Genomic DNA, 19,324 nt, shown 5'->3' with positions numbered 1-19,324 from the left:
TATATGTAAAATTTGAGAATAAACATTCTTTTTAATCACCATTGAACATTTTAAAAATTCATCATATATGCTAAACCACAAAGGAAACCCTAATAATTTCAAAATTTGATGAGATAACCTTTTCTAAAACTAATTAAATTTAGTTAGAGTCAAGTACTATATCAACATGTTTTATGGTATGACATAATTTAGAATAGTGTAATATCAGCATAACTGAAGATTAATAGAAGGAAAAGAACCATTAGTTTAGATACAGATTTAAGCATATATGTTCTTGTTCTTGTCACATATCATGTTATATACAAGTGTTTCATGTTTGTACAAAAGTCACTCATTAGTAATATGAATAAATCATAGTTACATGCATTATGTTGGTCATATCTCAAATTTTTAATTTATATCATGTTATATGATATACAACAAGAAAGTGAGGAAGATGGACCCTCAAATTGATCCCCTTTCACTTGTCATGTTAAAAAAACTCAATTCCAGGTGTATTAAAAATTTAAATGTAAAAAACAAAACTAAAAATCTTTAGAAAAAATATTGGAAAACATCTTTGAGACTTTGGGTTAGAGAAGGCATTCTTAAACAATAAAAGGTAAAAAACAAAGAAAACTGTTAATAACTTGCTACAATAAAATTAGAAATATCATTTTATCTACAGATACCAGAGAGACAAGTTAGAAACTAAGAGAGCATATATACTACATATGTTCCTGTAAAACTGTATTATCCAAAACCCTTCACTTGATTTAACAAGCATCTCAATAGAGAGGATAAACAATGGTCCATAGAAACATAAATAAACTTAAATATAACCAGAGGACTACAAATTAGTATTACAATGAGATCACATTTTTGTATCCACCATATTGGCAAAAAACACATTCTGCAATCAGTAGTTTTACATTTGGTATATTTTCATGTTTATAAAAGTACCATGGTTACACAAGGTGCAACTACCCTGGACAATTATGAGCAGAGTGGGTACACAAGTGTTACATGTTTGTACAAAAGAAAGTCACTCATTAGTAATATGAATAAATCATAGCTACATGCTCTATGTTGGTTGTATCTCAAATTTTTAATGTTACATGAAATTAGCAATTTGGAGAATATTTAGATGAGACAGGAAGATAGCAGAATAGAGGAGGGTCACTTTCCTGACTGCTCTGTGGTATGAAACCAAGAAAGCAGAGAGGCAGCTTCTCAGTAAGGTAGATGGAGAGAGAGAGCGAGAGCGAGAGCGAGAGCAAGAACGAGAGAGAGAGAGAGAAGAGACTTTCCTAGGAATTAAAACTGGGCATTCAAAGTAGACTGGGGACTCAGGAAGTTGAATATAATAAAGTAAGGAATAAATCACCACCACCACCACCATCAGCACTGCTGGCAACAGCAAAGCAGTCTCACTGGGAGCAAAGTAGAGGGGCAAGAGAATTAAAGGAACCTGCATTTTTAGCAGGCTTGAGGTATGTCTGGGTACAGAAAAATCAGAGATTGAAGACACAGGTGGAGTAACCTAAAAGGTATGCTGCACAACACCTTATGCAAGAAAGAAGTCTCTCCCGACTGACCTTGGGGGGTATGGTGGGGGGACTACACAATGACAAGAGGAAAGAACCATTTTGCCATTCCTTGCAAATCCAAACTGGGTCCAAAATACAGATCTGGCAAAACTGCAGGGCACCACATAGAGAGTGCCTAAGTAACCAGGAGAAAATTAGATGTGGAAAGGGCTTTACACAGGGAATACTGGTCATGGAAACCCATCAGCTTCCCCTCCTGGACCAGCTAGGAAGGATGCACCCTGCTGAGCACTGGAAAGGGCTAGGGCAACAGTGACTAAGTTTGGGGACTGATCAGATGACACTAGGAAACACGTGGTCTACTGGTGACAAAGGGGACAAAGGATTGTCTCCTTTGCTTTGCAAGTGGATACCAGAGGAGCCTACTGTGGTGCAGTCTCTCAGCATGGATTGGCCAATACAAAGCCCTAGAGGTGGGCTGATTTAAAATCTTCAGACCAATCACCATTCAACAAAGAACCTGGAGGCTACCTAGGCCTAAAGCCCGCCTCCAAGAGTTCCACCTATAAGATCTCCTCCCACAGAGTACTCCAGTGACCCTACTGAGAAGGGAAGCAGAGAGTTTTTTTGAACTCCAACAGAAACAATTCTTTAACTTTTTTCTGTTTAAAGTTGAGTGAATGGTTCATATTTCATGTACACTTACACATATACATATTTGTCTCTTTTTTTTAACATTGTAGCATTTTTGAAGGCACTTTTTTTTTTTTAATGGTTTGGTCCTTTGAGACCTAGGATGTTTGATTATACATTTCAGTTATCTATTTCAATTATCCATTTCCCTTGATTCATTTTCTCTCTCTTTTGGGCTAAGAGCCAAACTCTATTGTTCTCTCTGTCACCCATCCTTTAATTTTTTTCCTTCTATTTTCTCTCTTCCTGCCTCATAATCATCACTTCCTACATCACTTCTCTTCTCTCCCTGTTCACCATTTCAAATTGTTAACCCTTTTGCAAACTTACTGTTTTTACCATGTGCAATAACTTATCACATGTTTTCTGTTTATTGTGATAATTAACATTCTTGGTGTCATAGCGGGAACTATATGGTTTAGTTTTATAGACTGTATTGGTGATTGTTATTATTTGTGTTCCCCTAAATTGTGAGGTCCTAGAAACTTTCAGGAACACTATAAGTTCAGACGGTAGAAACTCTGCTGTCTCAGATCCATACAGTTAGAAGGATAGGCATACAAACAACATGAAAAACCAAGTGAACAAACCACCCCAAACAAACCAAAATACTTCAATAACAGAATCCATTAATACCACAGTGGAAGAAATCTCAAAGCAGTTTAGAAAGTTCATAATTGAACTGATCTGCAAGGTAAAGGACAATATAAGGAGTGAAATCAGAGAAAATATGCATTTTTGAATACTAAAGAAAATCTCTGAGGAATAAATATCATTTTAATCTTTTATATTTGCATATAGCAACTATATAGTTCTCAGAGTGTGAGTAATGTAAAAAGTATTGATTGCTTAAGTCAATGAACATCACGAAGCGTTTGCATACACCTAAAATGATCACTTTGGGGAATTATCTCAATTCTGAAACAATATGTGTAAACAAACACTAATGTGTAGAGGTTCTCCATTCAAAAGGAGGTTCCACCTACCTTTCAAATTATGAAGACTCTGAAAAATGTGTGAAGGAAATTATTTGAAAAAAAATTTATTAGTATCAGGCTGGAAATATGGCTTAATGGTAGAGAACTCGCCTCACATATGTGGGGCCCTCTGTTCAATCCCCCACATCATATGCAAAAGAAAAATAAATATTAGTTAACAGAATATTTATTCAAAACATACTTATCATTCATGATTAATGGCATAATAATGAATAAAAGACTCTTGTTGTAACCAGAGAAACAGAAATGAAACATTTAAACAACTATAATCCTAGTTATAATCTTCAGTAGGTGCTATGAAGGAAGACTGCAGAATACCACAATGGAAGATAGTTGAAAGGATAAAGGAATCTGCTTTTGATTGAGTGATCAGGCACTCAAACCCAAATCACCTCTGAGAAGGTGGACAATGAAACTGAATGCTGAGAAATATCACACTAATGGAGAATGGATGTACAGAGTCCAGAACAGGAAAGAGCTGATAGACTAGAAGAACTGAAAGAAGTTAAGGACAGCCTCGTAAGTGTGAGAGTTAGTGGTCTGCCAGACTGCAGAACAGAGATAAGGAGTTTAAATTTTATTCTAAAAGTAATAGGAAGCCCTTGAAAGATTCCACAGTTGTGATGTACTGTGATCTATTTTCTCTTTTTCAAAGAATACTGTCTTTCCTTTGTGAATGGATTGGACAGAAACAAATGTGGATGGTGGGAGGCCAGGTGAGGAATAAATAGCAGTAAATAACATGAGTTTCAATAATGCCTCTAAGTCGTATGTGTATAGATGTTTGAAAAGATTATGTCAGCACTTTTCAACCTGATTTTGTACTGAGACATTCAAGTTAATGACCTCTATTAAAACTAATGCCCTATAAAGCAAATCTCTTCTAGTACTCTACCTAGCTAAGGAATCCATGAAATGAAGTGACAAATCAACTAGCCAACTGGCTAAGTACCAAAGACAGCAGTTTTGGAGCTATTCAAAAAGTGCCACATTAAGGTTAATTTAACAATTCAAATCATTTCATTAGCTAAACATCAGACTCCTGAGAAACCCTTTTAAGGATGCTCTACTAGAAAAAACAAATTCTCTTAAATGACTAGCTTTGCAATTTGGTGGGGGCACTTGCCAATATTTTAATACAAGGGAATTAATGAAAATCGTCTGTTAGATATAACTTTCTTACCTTAGAATAATCAACTCCTTGGAAGATATTATAAATTAAAGGTCATAAAATGAGTCACATTAATAAATACTGTTTTGGTGGTGGGGGCAAAAGCAAAAATACAACAACAAAGAAAAAAAATTACCAGAATAAAAAATCACACCTGTCCAGTTTACTAATCTAGTATTTAGTATCACATGGAGCACATATAGTAAAAACTAGAGTTATAGTAGGTCTAGTGGAAATGATTAACTACTCCTAAGGCAAATATCATAAAATGTGGTTTAACAGCTGTTAGATTCAAGAACTTTAAACTTTGAAGACAGGTAATGAGGTTAGATTTCATATCAAACTAATTATCTAATTATAAAGTCACATGTTTCAAGTTTTTGTTTTATTTTATTAATATTTCTTGGTTTTGTGTTTTCATGATGTATGATGCTGACATTGATGAATGGAGGGGTCCGATGTACTCTTTTCTAAATCCCTTTGCTTATGCAACAACCCCCCAAATCCCTTCATCTTTTGCCTATTTTAATAAAAATGAGAAGCTAATGGTTCTCTCCCATCCAGAGAATCATACAGTTTATTTCCTGTCTTGGAAGGTGTCTTCCAGCCAACTCAGAGGGACATCAATCCTTCATAGGTCAGAGTATTTTATTAATGCACAGTGTTCGTTCTGTTAGATGCCCACCAGGAAAAATTGTAATCCTGATTCTAAATAATGACATCTTCCTGCCAAGTGCTATATAAAGGGACTTTAGAGATCATGTTGCAACTGAGGCCTAAAAAGGAACTGCTTTTCTTAATGGGAGCTGGTTTTTAAAACAAAATGCCTTTAGTCTTTTATCTTTTTCACCTTTTTACTTTAAGATGAAAAGCCTGCCACACTTTGCTTTATCTGCAGAATGATTATATTATGATAAAACAGAAAAATCTTCATAACAAGTAGATCTAAATAGAGTTATGAAAATCTGTGCAGTTCAACTTCTAGAATCCAATTATTTTGAATAAAAGAGTAGATAATACTATTTGGAAATGCCTCTGTTAAAAATTATTTGATTTTTTTAAAGGGTTGTGTGTTTCTGGGAGTAGAAATCTCTAATATATCAATTACATTTTCCATGGCCATTAACAACAAAAATTAAAAATTTTGGTTATGATTTTTACAACATATATTATATGTACTGAGTGCATTAACAAAAAGAAAAGACAAAACTATTCCTTTAAGAATATACTATAACTACATAATAGAATTAGATTTGTTTGATTGCTTTGAGTTATACCTAAAAATTCATTGACATACTTTTTCCACTTGAAATGTAAAAATCTAACAAGGAACACCATAAACTAAAAGAGAAAAGTCAACGAAGTGTGCAAACAAAATAAAAATGGAATTAATCATTCATTGGTTGTGAATTTACATGTAGAAGTCAGATTTGGAATTCCCCTTGATGAATACTTCCTGACGAGGATTTGTAGATTACGGAAATTGCAAAAACTGACATTACCAAAATGTAAAATACTAACTTTCCAAATGCATGCAGGATATGTATTCCACTAAGAAAATATAGATAACCTTGACTCTAGTAAATTGAGAAAACAATTTATATAAATAGCATACTCCTGTTTGTAGCATTTTAAAAAATGAAGAGAAGGTTAAAAATAGGCAAATTATGAAAATATTATGGAATTTTTAAAAATTCTCGATTACCAAGTGCAGAAATTTCATTAGCAAGATTAATGATGATTTACTGAAACCATTAAACCTTTACAATTTTTGAGTAAAAGCCTCTCCCTGCATACAGTCACTTTCCTCAGAATATTTTAAGTCACTGCCTAAAATGAGAAACATGAAATATGTAGGAAGGCAATACCATTTTTACTTCTTCTTATTCATGAACATTAATTTATTTTCCTTTACTGTATATTAATTCAGTGGTTACAATCTAATTAATATTAGCAGACAGCAGTGGACAGGTAAAGAAAAAACCTGAAGCAAATGTCTCTATAATTCAGGGACTGTTTTAAAAGCATTAGGTAATTAGTCAAACTTACTCACAGGATTATGAAGAGTAGCTAAATTCCTGCCAGACTAAGGGAACAAATTTATTTTGCTACACACAATTAGTGTGGTATTTTTTTTAAAAAAGGAAAAATTTAAAAAAAAAAAAAAACTTTTCCTAATAGAACAGGAAAGTATTATTGGATTTTTATGATGGGAAAAATATGTAAGATGAAGACAGAAATATTTTTATGTTTGCATTAAATATTTTTTTGCTCTGAACACCATCATGAAAGCATTTATAATAGTTAAAAATAAAATATATTAACAACAAAACCATAAACAGCATTAACAAAAGCAAATAAAATAGCATTCATGCCTTTTGTGGGCATTTGCCATTTTAAAGGTACAACCTGTACTCCTTTGGTTCATCCCCAGTTCACACACACACACACACACACACACACACACACACCTTTTCAAGTGTTGAATTTTCCTATAAGGATTCCCTTCCATGTGAAGAAATTTATATGGGACCCCCACCCAGACCACTAAATCCTCTTTATCCCCTCAACCCCAGCCAACCCTCTTCAGGACTTTTCTACCAAAACTATATGAAAAGGTATTTTCCTTCTACAGGAATTTCTAATCTGGTAGGATGTAAACATGGACTTTTGATTATCTTATGTGCAACTAAGAAGTAAAGAACATGTCTGATTCCCTAGTAGAAAAGTAAGAAATTATACCAGGAACACCATTGTTAGATATAGATAATATGGCTTATGGAAGACAGTTTTGTCAATATATAGGATACCAACAGTGGTATTTCAGGATGATGTAGTAAGGGACATAGAAGTTTTGCTAAGCCTCCACTTGGGGCTTCCCACAGTCTAGCAATACTTCAGCCTGTCCAGTTGGAATGTAACTATGATCATTCTCAGTATATCTCTTATGGAAAAAAAAAAAAACAAAACAGATTTCAGAAGCCACTCCCACTTCTTATCCCCATCTAGATTTGTCCTGATAACATATTTGGGAAAAAAGTATTCATTTATTGCAGCAAAATATCATTTCTCAAAATTTGTCTAATAGAATGCTTATCTCAGTCAAGCCTAAAAACAGGCCTATGGAGACAGAGAAAGGAAATTTTATTTGCAAAGGAAAAGGAATTCCAACTAAAAAGACTATTGGTAGTAAGTCTAGCGATAGCAGGTTTCATGGGTATTTTTGCTACTTTTGGGAATGGAATCAATTATTCATCCTTGCTGCTGGCTGTAAGCTCATGACCTGAAACCAGGGTAGATGACTGTCCAGATAGAGAAAATCATCCACCTTTATTTTTCCACATACCACTCTCTTTCAAGAGTCATCTTCATTTTACAGTACCTCTTTTAATGTAGCAATTTCCCATTTCTTATACAATCACCTGTCCATCCCCATCTTTCCCCTGTTCCAAAGCTGAACCTTTTGCTTTATTCTGTGTTCCTGCAGCACTTAGTTTTTAACCTGCTGCTCACCTTCATGTATTGCCACCTAAATAGCTTCAAGTCTGTCTCCCAACAGCACCGTAAGCTTCTTCAAAGTATTACCCCATCTTGATTTGTGTTTCCCTCGCTTTTGCACAGAAATGTTATAAGTACTCAATTTATATTGATTGAATTACTCTTTTTAAATATATATTTAAGTGTGAAATATTAATAGAATATAAAAACCAATAATAGGCCATGTAAAAAAATTGGAATCTATATTTGTCATAGATAATTAATCTAAAACAATCCTTAATTATTAAATATAGTATTGAGTTTCATAATTTTAGTCTTAAACATAATGGTGGAACTTTTTCCTCTTTGAAATGTTCAAGATTCCTTGGAAGGAATTCTAAAAATGATAATTACTAAATATTATACCATTATTATCCATAAGTAATAGAAACTTTAGAAACAGTTAAAAATAAAAGATTATAGAAATTATGCAGTGAAGGAATAGCTACAATGTAGATAAGAATGGTAGTTAAAGAACGGTAGTTAATATGAAACTCTGACTTGAATTTATATTCACATTTTCATTATATAATCTTTCTGAATTGCTGCTACCTTGTTTCATTAAGCTTCTGTGCACTGCCTGAATTTGATTACTCTTGTTCCCACTTCATGCCATAATCTGTCAATCTGTCAAATGTCTAATACCAAACAGTGCCTAGACAAGTTAATGATTTGGGGGGTGTGGGTGGTTAGGTAGTGCTAGGGATTAAACACAGTGCCTTGTGCATGCTAGGAAAGGGCTCCTTCACTGATCCCAAATTATTTATTTAATCAGTAACTTTGTCCTTTTAAGAAACTGATGATACATAAATAGTGTAATTTCTAATTCTCTAAATTCAACTGTAATTAGAAAGTTGAAACAAGGATAACAATTGAGAATATTAAATGGGAATAGAAATATTGTCCTCTAAAAATAAAACTGTAAATTCCAAATATTGAGTATGAACCAATAAAAATCTCCCTGGCTAGTTAAAATACCATAGAACCCAACAATTTAACAATTGATTACAATGATTTGTGGAAGCCCTCAGTTTATTATACATACTGTACAAACAAGGTAAACATTGTCTAAGATGAATCGTCTTTAAAAATCTTAGGCACCAAAATATTCAGTGCTCTGGAGTTCTATAATGATTGTCTGTACTGAAGTCAGTAATGAAGATCTATAACCTTTTGTTGTAATTCCACAGTGCTGAGAATCCTTGCTTCAGGTATCCTTGGTGATAGTGTGAAAATGAGACAAACATTAACTGTGTCTTAGTTTTTGAAAGCAGGAAACAGAATAGATGAAGTGATTAGAGTGTTTGAATGCATTGGCCAGCATAACCTGACATTGATTTGAAAGGTAGTAGATTGCAGTTCAGAGGATCCTATTGCTATGTTAATCTCTCCCTGGAAAGTGTGGCTCTATGTGTAATATTTTTAGAGCTTTGAATTTATCATTTCAAACAAAGAATGGCAAAAAGAAATGTTTTGATCTCAGAACTGGCCATTGTTTGAATGAATTTGAACGAAATAATTCTCCAAATTACTAAAGTAAGAAACCAGACTCTCTAGCATGGGAAAAACAGTACTTTGAACTGACATCCTAGTGGCCCTAAGAGAATAGAATGAAAAGCAAAGAATTGCTCCAAAGAGTCACTGAATTTTCAGTGTTAATGTCTCTATTAAAAAGGGAAAAAAAGAATAGTTAGAAAATAATAAATACTGATTTCATGAAAAGCATGTCAACCAGAATTTATTGATCATATGCAGAGAACTAAACTGAGCAATCTAAGGACTAAAGAGAAAGAAGAAACAGCCTCTGTCATTTTATGACTTCTTCTTGGAGTTTATTTTCAGATAAAAACTGATCACAGTTGATAATATAAAAATTATAAATATCTTGATTATCTACTGTTATGTAAACTATAAATGTGAAAATATAAATGGTCTGATTAAGATCTACACAATTAAGAAGAAAAGAACAAAGAGTGTATTCTATGAGGCAAAGGACATCTAGACAAAACCCTATAGAGAAGCACCTGCCTGAATCCCCCCCTTCTTTGTTAAACACAATCAATTCATTTGTGTAAGTTTGGGAGATGTTACTAATTGATGAAGAAACATTACTTCTGCCACCCCTTAAAATTTTTAGTTTTCTTTCCACTTCTTTACATTTCACATGTGATATGTTCCTTACAAACTTAGACTTCCTTTTAAATTCAAAATCTGAATTAAGATCTGCACTAATTCATTCTTATTTCCCTATGACTCCACAAAAATCTCCCCGACTCTCAATGGCCTAGACTCTTTCTCCAAATTAAATTAGGAACTCTTGGAACATTGAGGTCCCAAATAGGCACAGCCACATTCTCCTCAATTTGTTACATTAAAATATTATTCTCCTTAGGGTACCTCTTTAAGGTAAATCCTTCTCACTACTCAGGATCTCATCTCCTCACATCTCCCCGGAAACCCTAGCTAAGGATAATTTCTATTTTAGCCTCCTCTCTACTAGAATCTTCTCCTAAACATTTAAATGGGGTAGGTACAATATCTCCTACCTTAAAATAATTTCCCTTATCCCCACATTTTACTCTGGATACCATCTTAACATTCTTTTTTGCACAAGGATAATTTTTCAAAAGATTATTCTATATTAGCAGTCTTACCCTCCTCTAGAGAATATTATTAATTATGTCTGTGTGTGAAGGATGGAAGTCTTCATGGACAAAGTCTTACAGAGTGAGTGAAAAGGTTCCACTGGGCCTAGGTAAAGAGGATAAGTAAAAATGGAACTGCACAAACCAAAGCATAGAGTCATAGCCTAGCCAGAAAAGTGGTTCTGTGCCTTCCCGGTTGGTAGGTAGGTAGGTAGGTAGGTAGGTAGATGGAAAGAACAAAAGAAGTAGGTTTGGAAAGGATTGGAGATACAGATTATGATATAGTTTTGAACAGCTTTAAAGTTAGGTTTAGATTGGCTTCATTGACCTGTAAAATATCTGTGTAAATAAAATAATAACTCCTCTTAGCAGTCTGTCTCTCAAGGGCACTGAAATAAGATAGTCTAAGTTTACATCCTGGTTATCACTTTCTGCATGACTTTAGAAATTTTATTCAGTATCTCTGTTCCTGTTTTTTTTTTAATATGTTTAGTAGAACCATTAAGTGCAGTACCTCAATTATGAAAATTCAAACATTTCAATAACTTACCATATAGCGCTATATATAAGAATCAATAAATATTAATAGCTATCTGCTGTTACGATATTTCTCAATAAACAGTATGGAAAGAGAATTGTTACATATATCCTTTCATGCATAAAGAAAGCTCATGGCAGCACCATTTGCAATTGCAAAATAAATGGAACAAGGGAAGAAAACATTAGAGAAGTTAATTTGCAAAGAAAAATTTATCTTTTGGTCCATTTATTACAAAGCAAAATAAAATGTGTGCCAAATTTAGAAAGTATATTTGGAATGGTTGCACAACATCTAGTTTATATGAAATGCATAAAATTCCCTTTGAGAAATGAGGCAGAATGGTATAACCACTGATGGAAGGAGAATAGTCTCTCAAGAGCAGCCAAGGTGAACATCTGAGTACCTTGATAGAAGAGTGGTCTCTGTCCTGGAGAGTAGCTAAAGCTGAATTTAAGGAGAAGCTGCTATGACTGCTTATAAAAGTGTGCTCTTTCAAGGCTAGTTGAACACCATAGGGTCTCTCAAAGGTTCCTATCTTACAATTATCCAGGAATCAAACAGAAATAAAGTATTTGAGGGGGTAGGGTGACAGTTCCTTCCAAAATGTGATCGAGTAAGATTATGTTACATAAGTACAAAGGAAAAACCCAACAGAGCAAATATATCCATATAATGTAAGATCATATTAGAATCAATTACTATTAAATATCCCAAATGGTGGAAGGACAGTATGGTATAAGGGTTCTTTGTGACAACGTTGAAAATAATCATAGCTCTACATTAGTTATTATAATTATATTTAATTAGTAAAACTCCAATATTAATACCTTTATTATATCCATTCAACAACATTTAACAATGGTTAAAGATTCATCTGAGCAATTTAAGGTAATATATCTCATTAATATGATAAAGTAAGTTTGTTAATATAAAAAGTATTGGTTTGTTAATTAGAAAATATGCATAACTATTTCATTGAACAAGTTAGCCCTGGAAGGTAAGAAATAAGTAACTATGACTTTACTCTTTCACTTTATTACTTTTCCATGTGTTCCAGTGTATCTTCCACCTGCACCTCTAACAGATAAGGCTGTGACAGTCACTCGCAAATTAGTGAGTAGTCTCATTTTACAGGTATTAGTAAGGCCTATCAAGTATAATACAAAGCTTCAATATTACCTAATTCAGAATTTCTCTCCTTCCCCAACTTTGTCCTGCCTCACGGTGTGAAGCCTATCCTGAGGAAGGCAAACATGTAGATATTTCTAGATTCAAATGTGCATGGCAAACCCCAACAACTTAAAAAAAAAGGAAATTCATTTCCTTTTCATGTAAAATCCAGAGGTAGGCTGTCCAGGTCTGAAAGGGCAGTACCACACAATCATCAAGCACTCAACTCACTCTACCAGCTTATCCCTCATTCTCAGCTTGTGACTTCCACCTCAACCTAGCAAGGCTGAAAAAAAAAAAAAAAACTCAGATTATCATAACTAAAATCACTCTGGCAGTAGAAAAGAAAGATGAAGGAAGTTCTGCACCCTGCTCAGAGTTACAATTGGCATTGTTGCTTACATCAGGACCAAACTTGACCATGTGACCTCTTTCAGTGGCAAGAAGACCAAGAAATATTTGGGGCTAGTCATGTGCTCAGTTAAAAATTATCTAATTACAAAATTATATTATTCACAATTTTTTAAAGGATAATAATAGGTCTGGGGAAACGGCTAGCATTCTTGGAAACAGCACACAAAACCATCGTCATCATCAGTTTCCTGCCACTCATATACTTCTTCCCCACTCTGACATTCATTCTTCTAGGTTATAGTAGGTGAAGAAAAAGAAGGAAGAGGCAGAACACATACAGGTGACTGGTGGGGTACAATCTGATGCCAGTGCTCTCATGAGAAAAAGGTCTCATGTTTACCTACCCTTTTGGGGGAGCTTTTGTGGACTCCATTTAACAATGGGGAAGTGATCTTCAGGACAAATCTCTCTGCTTTCTTTTTGCTAGAATGGGTGTCGCCTTGTCCAGCTGGCTGTGAACCACCTTGCAGTAATCCACCCTGCCAGTTGGCTGTACCTATTGGTATAAAGTCATCCTGAAGACCTGTGTAATTAGAATCGCTTTCAGAGCAACTCATAGCCAGCTCCTTTCTGGGCAACAAAAACAGGCCGATTTTCTGGAATTTCTAGAATTGTAGCTCATCTTCTGTTGCTTTCTCTCCCTGTTCTACCATAAGGCAAGTAACCAGCCTCTCAATGTTGGCCTTTTAAATACCCAGTTTGGATGCTGGTCTTTGCTTGTCTCAGCTTCCAGACCTGCAGCCAGGTCCTCAGGATGATTTTGTCTAATAGCCCCTTACTTTCTCACTGGTTTAGGATGAAGTCTTCTCCTACCATATTGTATGGGAAAACTAAATAATAGCTGAGCTCTCAACAATGCTTCCTTTTAAAAAATACCTCACTCATCAACCTCTCCCACTCAGCAGTCAAGTCCCCCCTCATCTACTCCCACAGTGGCAAAAGGGAAGAGGCTAGTGAAGTTTAAGTCACACCCAAGCAGTTTGGTACTCCTGGTCTGATACCCATCTTGAATGTGGAATAAGGTGACCTCTAATTAATGCTTAAAGTCTCATCAAATGCAATGAGAGAATTCCAAGTTCATTTTTTCAAAAGCTTTTTTGAAGTATAATAAACTGTACATAATTGGAATGTGCAGTTAAATGGTGATATGTGTCAGCACCATGGAACCACAACCATAATCAAGTTCACAAATATTTCCATGACACCTCCAGAGTTCCTTGGGCCCCATTGTAATCATGCTTCTTTGGCCTCATCAAACCCTAATCCTGCCCCAGAAAACTACTGATCTTTCTTCTGTGACTCCACATTCATTTGTATTTTCAAGAATTTAATATATATTGAATCAGAAAGTATCTTAATTTTACTCTGACTTTTGTCATTTTTTTATATTTCTATCATTTGTCTTTATAGACCATATATTGAGTTCATTTATTTTTATCACCAGTTCATCGTATAAAAATGCCAGATTCTGTTGTACATTCACAATGAATGGATAATTCTAATGTTTCCAGCTTGGGACTAAGATAAATAATGCTAACTTGAACATCTATGTATGTTCATACATCATACAACATCTAGTCTTTGTAGAGACATGCTCTTATTTCACTTAGGTTAATAACTAGGAGTTGAATGGAAAGTTCATGTGGTAGATATATTGTTAAGTTGCCAAAAAACTACCGGTTTTCTAAAATGATTGTACAATTCTTCATTCCCACCAGTAGTGTTTGAGAGTTTCAGTTTCTCTATCAAAATTTGATTCTCACCAAGATTTGATATGATTGGTATTTTCAATTTTAACCATTCTAAAATTTAGCATAATGGTACTAACTCTGGGTTTAGTTTGCATTGCGTCTTATGATTGATGTTGAGCAACTATCCTTGCAATTATTTACCTCCTTCTAGTTTCCTATTGCCACTGTGACAGACTACTATGAAGTCAGCAGCTAACAACATTAAAAACATATCATATTATGGCTGAGATGTCTGAAATGAATATTCCTGGGCTAAAATCAAGTCACCAGCAGGGCTGCATCCCTTCTGGGGGCACTAGGTATGGCTGTTTTTTACCTTTCCTGACATTAGAAACTACCAATATTCCTTGGCTCATGGCCTCTTCCTCTTACTTCAGGGCCAGTAAGGTCCAGACAAGTCATACATTGCATCTCTGACACTGACTCTTCCCCCCTTCACACATTTAAGGACACTGTCTTAAATGTGCCCGTGCCCCATATTGTTTAATTGATTTATTTATATATCTTTAGACAAAGACATAGTCTTGATTATTATAGCTTCAACTAGGTTTAAAATGAAGTAGCATAAACCCTTTGAATTTATTTTTTTTAATTTTCAGAGTTTGACCATTGTATAACCTTAAAATTTCCCTGTGGATTTTGTAAGCAGTTTGGCAATTTTTATAGAAATTTTTAATTTTTTTTACTGGGACTACATTTTTTGATACCAATTTTGGGGAGATTCAACATTTTAATACTAGATATTTGAATCATGGTATATATTATCAAAATTTTTATTTTTCTCAGCAATGTTTTAAACTTTTCAGTACATTTTGCATTTATTACAAAAAATGCTATTTTAAAATTTCAAGTTGTTAATTATTACTAGAGATGTTATTAGTTTCCATGCTCACATGTTATTTTTTCAGTCTTATTTTCTGTTTTGCACTTTTTATAATTTCTATTGCCAAGTCTACAAGTTCATTAATCTTTTTTTTCTATAATCTGTTATTAATTCTATTCAATGTTTTTGTCATTTTAGACATAGTCATTTTTATCTCTGTGAATGCAATTCTGGTCTTATTTATATTTTTCACGTTTCTCCATAACCTTTTCTCTACACTTAACACATGGAACACAGCTACAATGATTGTTTTCATGTTCTCATCAACAATTCTATTATCTGTGCTCTACTGGGTCATGTTTCTCTTGATTGATCTTTGTCTTAATTATATGTCATATTTTACTGATTCCTTCTTTGCCTGGAACTTTTTATTGGGTACCAGACATTATGAATTTTTACCTTAAAAATGTGATAATTTTGTACTTTTAATCATATTCTTGGGTTTTGTTTTGAAGGGAATAGATTAACTTGAAACAATGTGAGTTTTTTCATGCCTTTAAGCTTTGTTATGTAGGGATAAACATAAAATTTAGTTTGGAGCTAATATCAACCCACCACTGAGGCAATACAATTTAGAGTGCTCTATCCCAAATTATGCCCATGAATTATGACTTTTCTCAATATATCTAGTACATATAGGAACTGTTACCAGCCTTGTGGAAATCTTAGAGATTACCCCTTTAATCCATTCAGGATTCTTGAGTGTTTTTCTTCCTGACCATGGTTAAATTCCACACTATTCAGTGCTCAGCTGAAGATTTGAAAGGTACCCATTTTGGGTCTTCAGAATTCTCTCTGTGAGGGAACTCTATCTTTGATTGCAGAGACTCTCAGTTCCATCTCAGAGGGACTGCTGGGCTCTTACTAGGTTCTTTCTCCTTGTGCTATAACATGGAAATTCTTGTCATGCTATAAGCTGCAACACAGTTGTAGGATTCATCATCTTCATTTCCCATTTCTTAGTAACCATTATGCCTTATTACCTGATGACCACTGACATGACAACTACTGTTTCACTTATTTTGTCAAGTTTTTTAGTTGTTTCAGGCAGGAGCATTGTGGTAGAATTCTGAAATGGCACACACAGGATTCCCAACCCCTAAGTACACAATGCTTTGTCTTAGTTATATAATCAAACATCAAATTAATCTAATAACTCCTATGAAGGAATTTTTGCAGGTGTAAAGTTCAAAATCAGCTGACCCGTCGGGGCAATTTACTGAGTGGATGTCATCTAATAACATAAGTCCTTTAAAAGCAAATATTTGTCTCCTGCTGGTTGCTGATTCAACATACAGCTGCTGACTTTAAAAAAAAAAAAAAACCACCACCACCACCACCACAACAACAAAAAAAAACAGGGTCTATGTGACAAGGTATGTAGATGGGCTTTGGGAGCTGAACTGGTTCCAGCTGGTAAGAAAGCAGGAACCTCAGTCCCACATTGGCAAGGGAATGAATTCTACCATCAGGTGAGCTTAAAAGAAGAAAGCCCTGATCCTCCAGTGAGAACCACAGCCAATGTATTTTTAATCTAGTGAGACACTTTCAACTTATACGACTTAATATAGAAAAATTGTGTTGTTTTAAACCACTAAGTTTATGGTAATTTCTAGGTAGCTATATAATAAACTAAGGCAAGGGACCATCTATCTCAGAAGTAGAATTCACTCATTAAAAAACCTATTTTAATATCTTATAGCAAACATTTGTAAAAATATTTCTGGCATTAGAAAAGACTATAGTTTTCATTGTATAGATCTTTCACTATACAGGTTTAATACAATTCTGATCAAAATCCCAATGGCATTCCTCATAGAAATAGAAAAAACAGTCATGAAATTCATCTGGAAAAATAAGAGACCCAGAATAGCTAAAGCAATTTTAAGCAGGAAGAGTGAAGCAGATAGTATCGCTATACCAGACCTTAAACTATACTACAGAGCAATAGTAACAAAAACATCATGGTATTAGCACCAAAACAGGCCGGTAGACCAATGGTACAGAATAGAGGACACAGAGACTAACCTAAAAAATTATAATCATCTTATATCAGACAAAGGTGCCAAAAACACGCACTGAAGAAAAGATAGCATCTTCAAAAAATGGCGCTAGGAAAACTGGAAATCCATATGCAACAAAATGATACTGAATGCCTATCTCTCACTATGCACAAAAGTATAGTGGAATTAAACCAGAGACTCTGCATCTAATAGAAGAAAAAGTAGGCCCTAATCTTAATCATGTGGGATTAGGCCCCAACTTCCTTAATAGGACTCCTATAGCACAAGAATTAAAACCAAGAATAAATAAATGGGACGGATTCAAACTAAAAAGCTTTTTTCTCAGCAAAAGAAACAATCTGTGAGGTGAACAGAGAGCCTACATCCTGGGCTCACTCATCAGACAGAACACTAATCTCTAGGGTATATAAAGAACTCAAGAAGCTAAGCACCAAAAAAAATCAGATAACCCAATCAATAAATGGGCCAAAGATCTGAACAGACACATCTCAGAAGAGGATATATAATAAATCAACAAATATATGAAAAAATGCTCATTATCTCTAGCAACCAGAGAAATGCAAATCAGAACTATTCTAAGATATCATCTCACTCCAGTCAGAATGGCAGCTATTACAAAGACAAACAACAAATGTTGGCAAGGATGTGGGGGAAAAGGTACACTCATACATTGCTGGTGGGACTGCAAATTGGTGCAGCCAATTTGGAAAGCAGTGTGGAGATTCCTTGGAAAGCCGGGATTGGAACCACCATTTGACCCAGCTTTTCCTCTTCTCAGACTATACCCAAAGGACTTAAAAACAGCATACTACAGGGACACAGCCACATCAATGTTTATAGCAGCACAATTCACAATAGCTATACTGTGGGGCCAACCTAGATGTCCTTCAGTGGATGAATGGATAAAAAACAATGTGACATTTATACACAATGGAATATTACTCAGCATTAAAAATGAACAAAATCATGGCATTTGCAGGTAAATGGATGGCATTGAAGAAGATAATGCTAAGTAAAGTCAGCCAATCCCCAAAAAACAAATGCCGAATGTTTTCTGATATAAGGGGGGTGACTCATAATGGGGTAGGGAGGGAGAGCATGGGAGGATTAGATTAATTCTAAATAGGGAAGAGGGGTGGGAGGGAAAGGAATGGGGAAGGGGATTAGCAAGGATGGTGGAATGTGATGGTCATCATTATACAAAGTACATGTATGAAGACTTGAATTGGGTGTCAACATACCGTATATACAAATAGAGATTTGAAAAATTGTGGTATATATGTGTATTAAGAATTGTAATGCAAAAAATATGTGTATAATGGTATAAATTGACGTGAACATACTTTATATACAGAGATACAAAAAATTGTACTCTCTATGTGTAATAAGGATTGTAAGGCATTCCACTGTTGTCATGTACTTAAAAAAATAAAATCAATAAAAAAGAATAGACTATAGAGTTGGGAGAACAAAGTACATGTCATGCTTATTGTTTTCCTAAGATTGCTATAACAAAATGCCGTGAACTTGAAGAAGCTGGCTTAAAACAACATAAACGTATCTTTTTATAATTGTAAAGACTGGCCATCTAGAACCAAGGTGTGTGCAGGAAGGTTGTCAGGGAGCATTGTTTCCTGCCTCTTTTATTGTCTGGAAGTCATCAGCATTCTTTGGTTTCCTTGGCTTGTGGCCACATTATTCTTAACCCTTCCTCTGTTTTTATATCACTACTTCCTATGTGTGTTTTTTTCTTCCGTTCTGTCTCAAATGTTCCTTGTCTTTTCCTGATAGGGATGTTTGTCCTTGGATTACCATTATTTTCAATATGGACAATTCATGATTATCTCCTCCCCAATTTACCACCTTAAACATTTTCTCATCAAAAAAGCCAACTAACATTATTTTTTTACAAAAATGATTTAATAGCTATATAGACGATTAACTACAAGAATGGTTAAAAGACTACTG

At 34.5% G+C, this 19,324-nt stretch overlaps 1 protein-coding gene across 1 annotated transcript in view; it reads right to left on the bottom strand.

The window, feature by feature from the left end:
- The window catches only part of LOC124094639 (uncharacterized), a 60,027-nt gene extending 43,638 nt beyond the window's left edge, over positions 1-16,389 (bottom strand). Inside the window, exons 1-2 of the mRNA XM_046447551.1 lie at positions 16,316-16,389; positions 13,043-13,268 (exon numbers count right to left, since the gene is read on the bottom strand). Of these exons, the coding sequence (XP_046303507.1) occupies positions 13,043-13,268; positions 16,316-16,389 (300 nt within the window). The remainder of the gene's footprint in view (positions 1-13,042; positions 13,269-16,315) is intronic.
- Positions 16,390-19,324: the final 2,935 nt, after the last annotated feature.

The sequence above is a fragment of the Marmota monax genome, unplaced genomic scaffold, assembly GCF_021218885.2.
Source record: "Marmota monax isolate L192 unplaced genomic scaffold, Marmota_monax_Labrador192_F-V1.1 WCK01_AAM20220418_F8-fsc00007, whole genome shotgun sequence".
Classification (NCBI taxonomy): domain Eukaryota; kingdom Metazoa; phylum Chordata; class Mammalia; order Rodentia; family Sciuridae; genus Marmota; species Marmota monax.
Note: the sequence above shows the minus strand (reverse complement) of the source record. Positions and strands in the feature narration are given on the sequence as shown.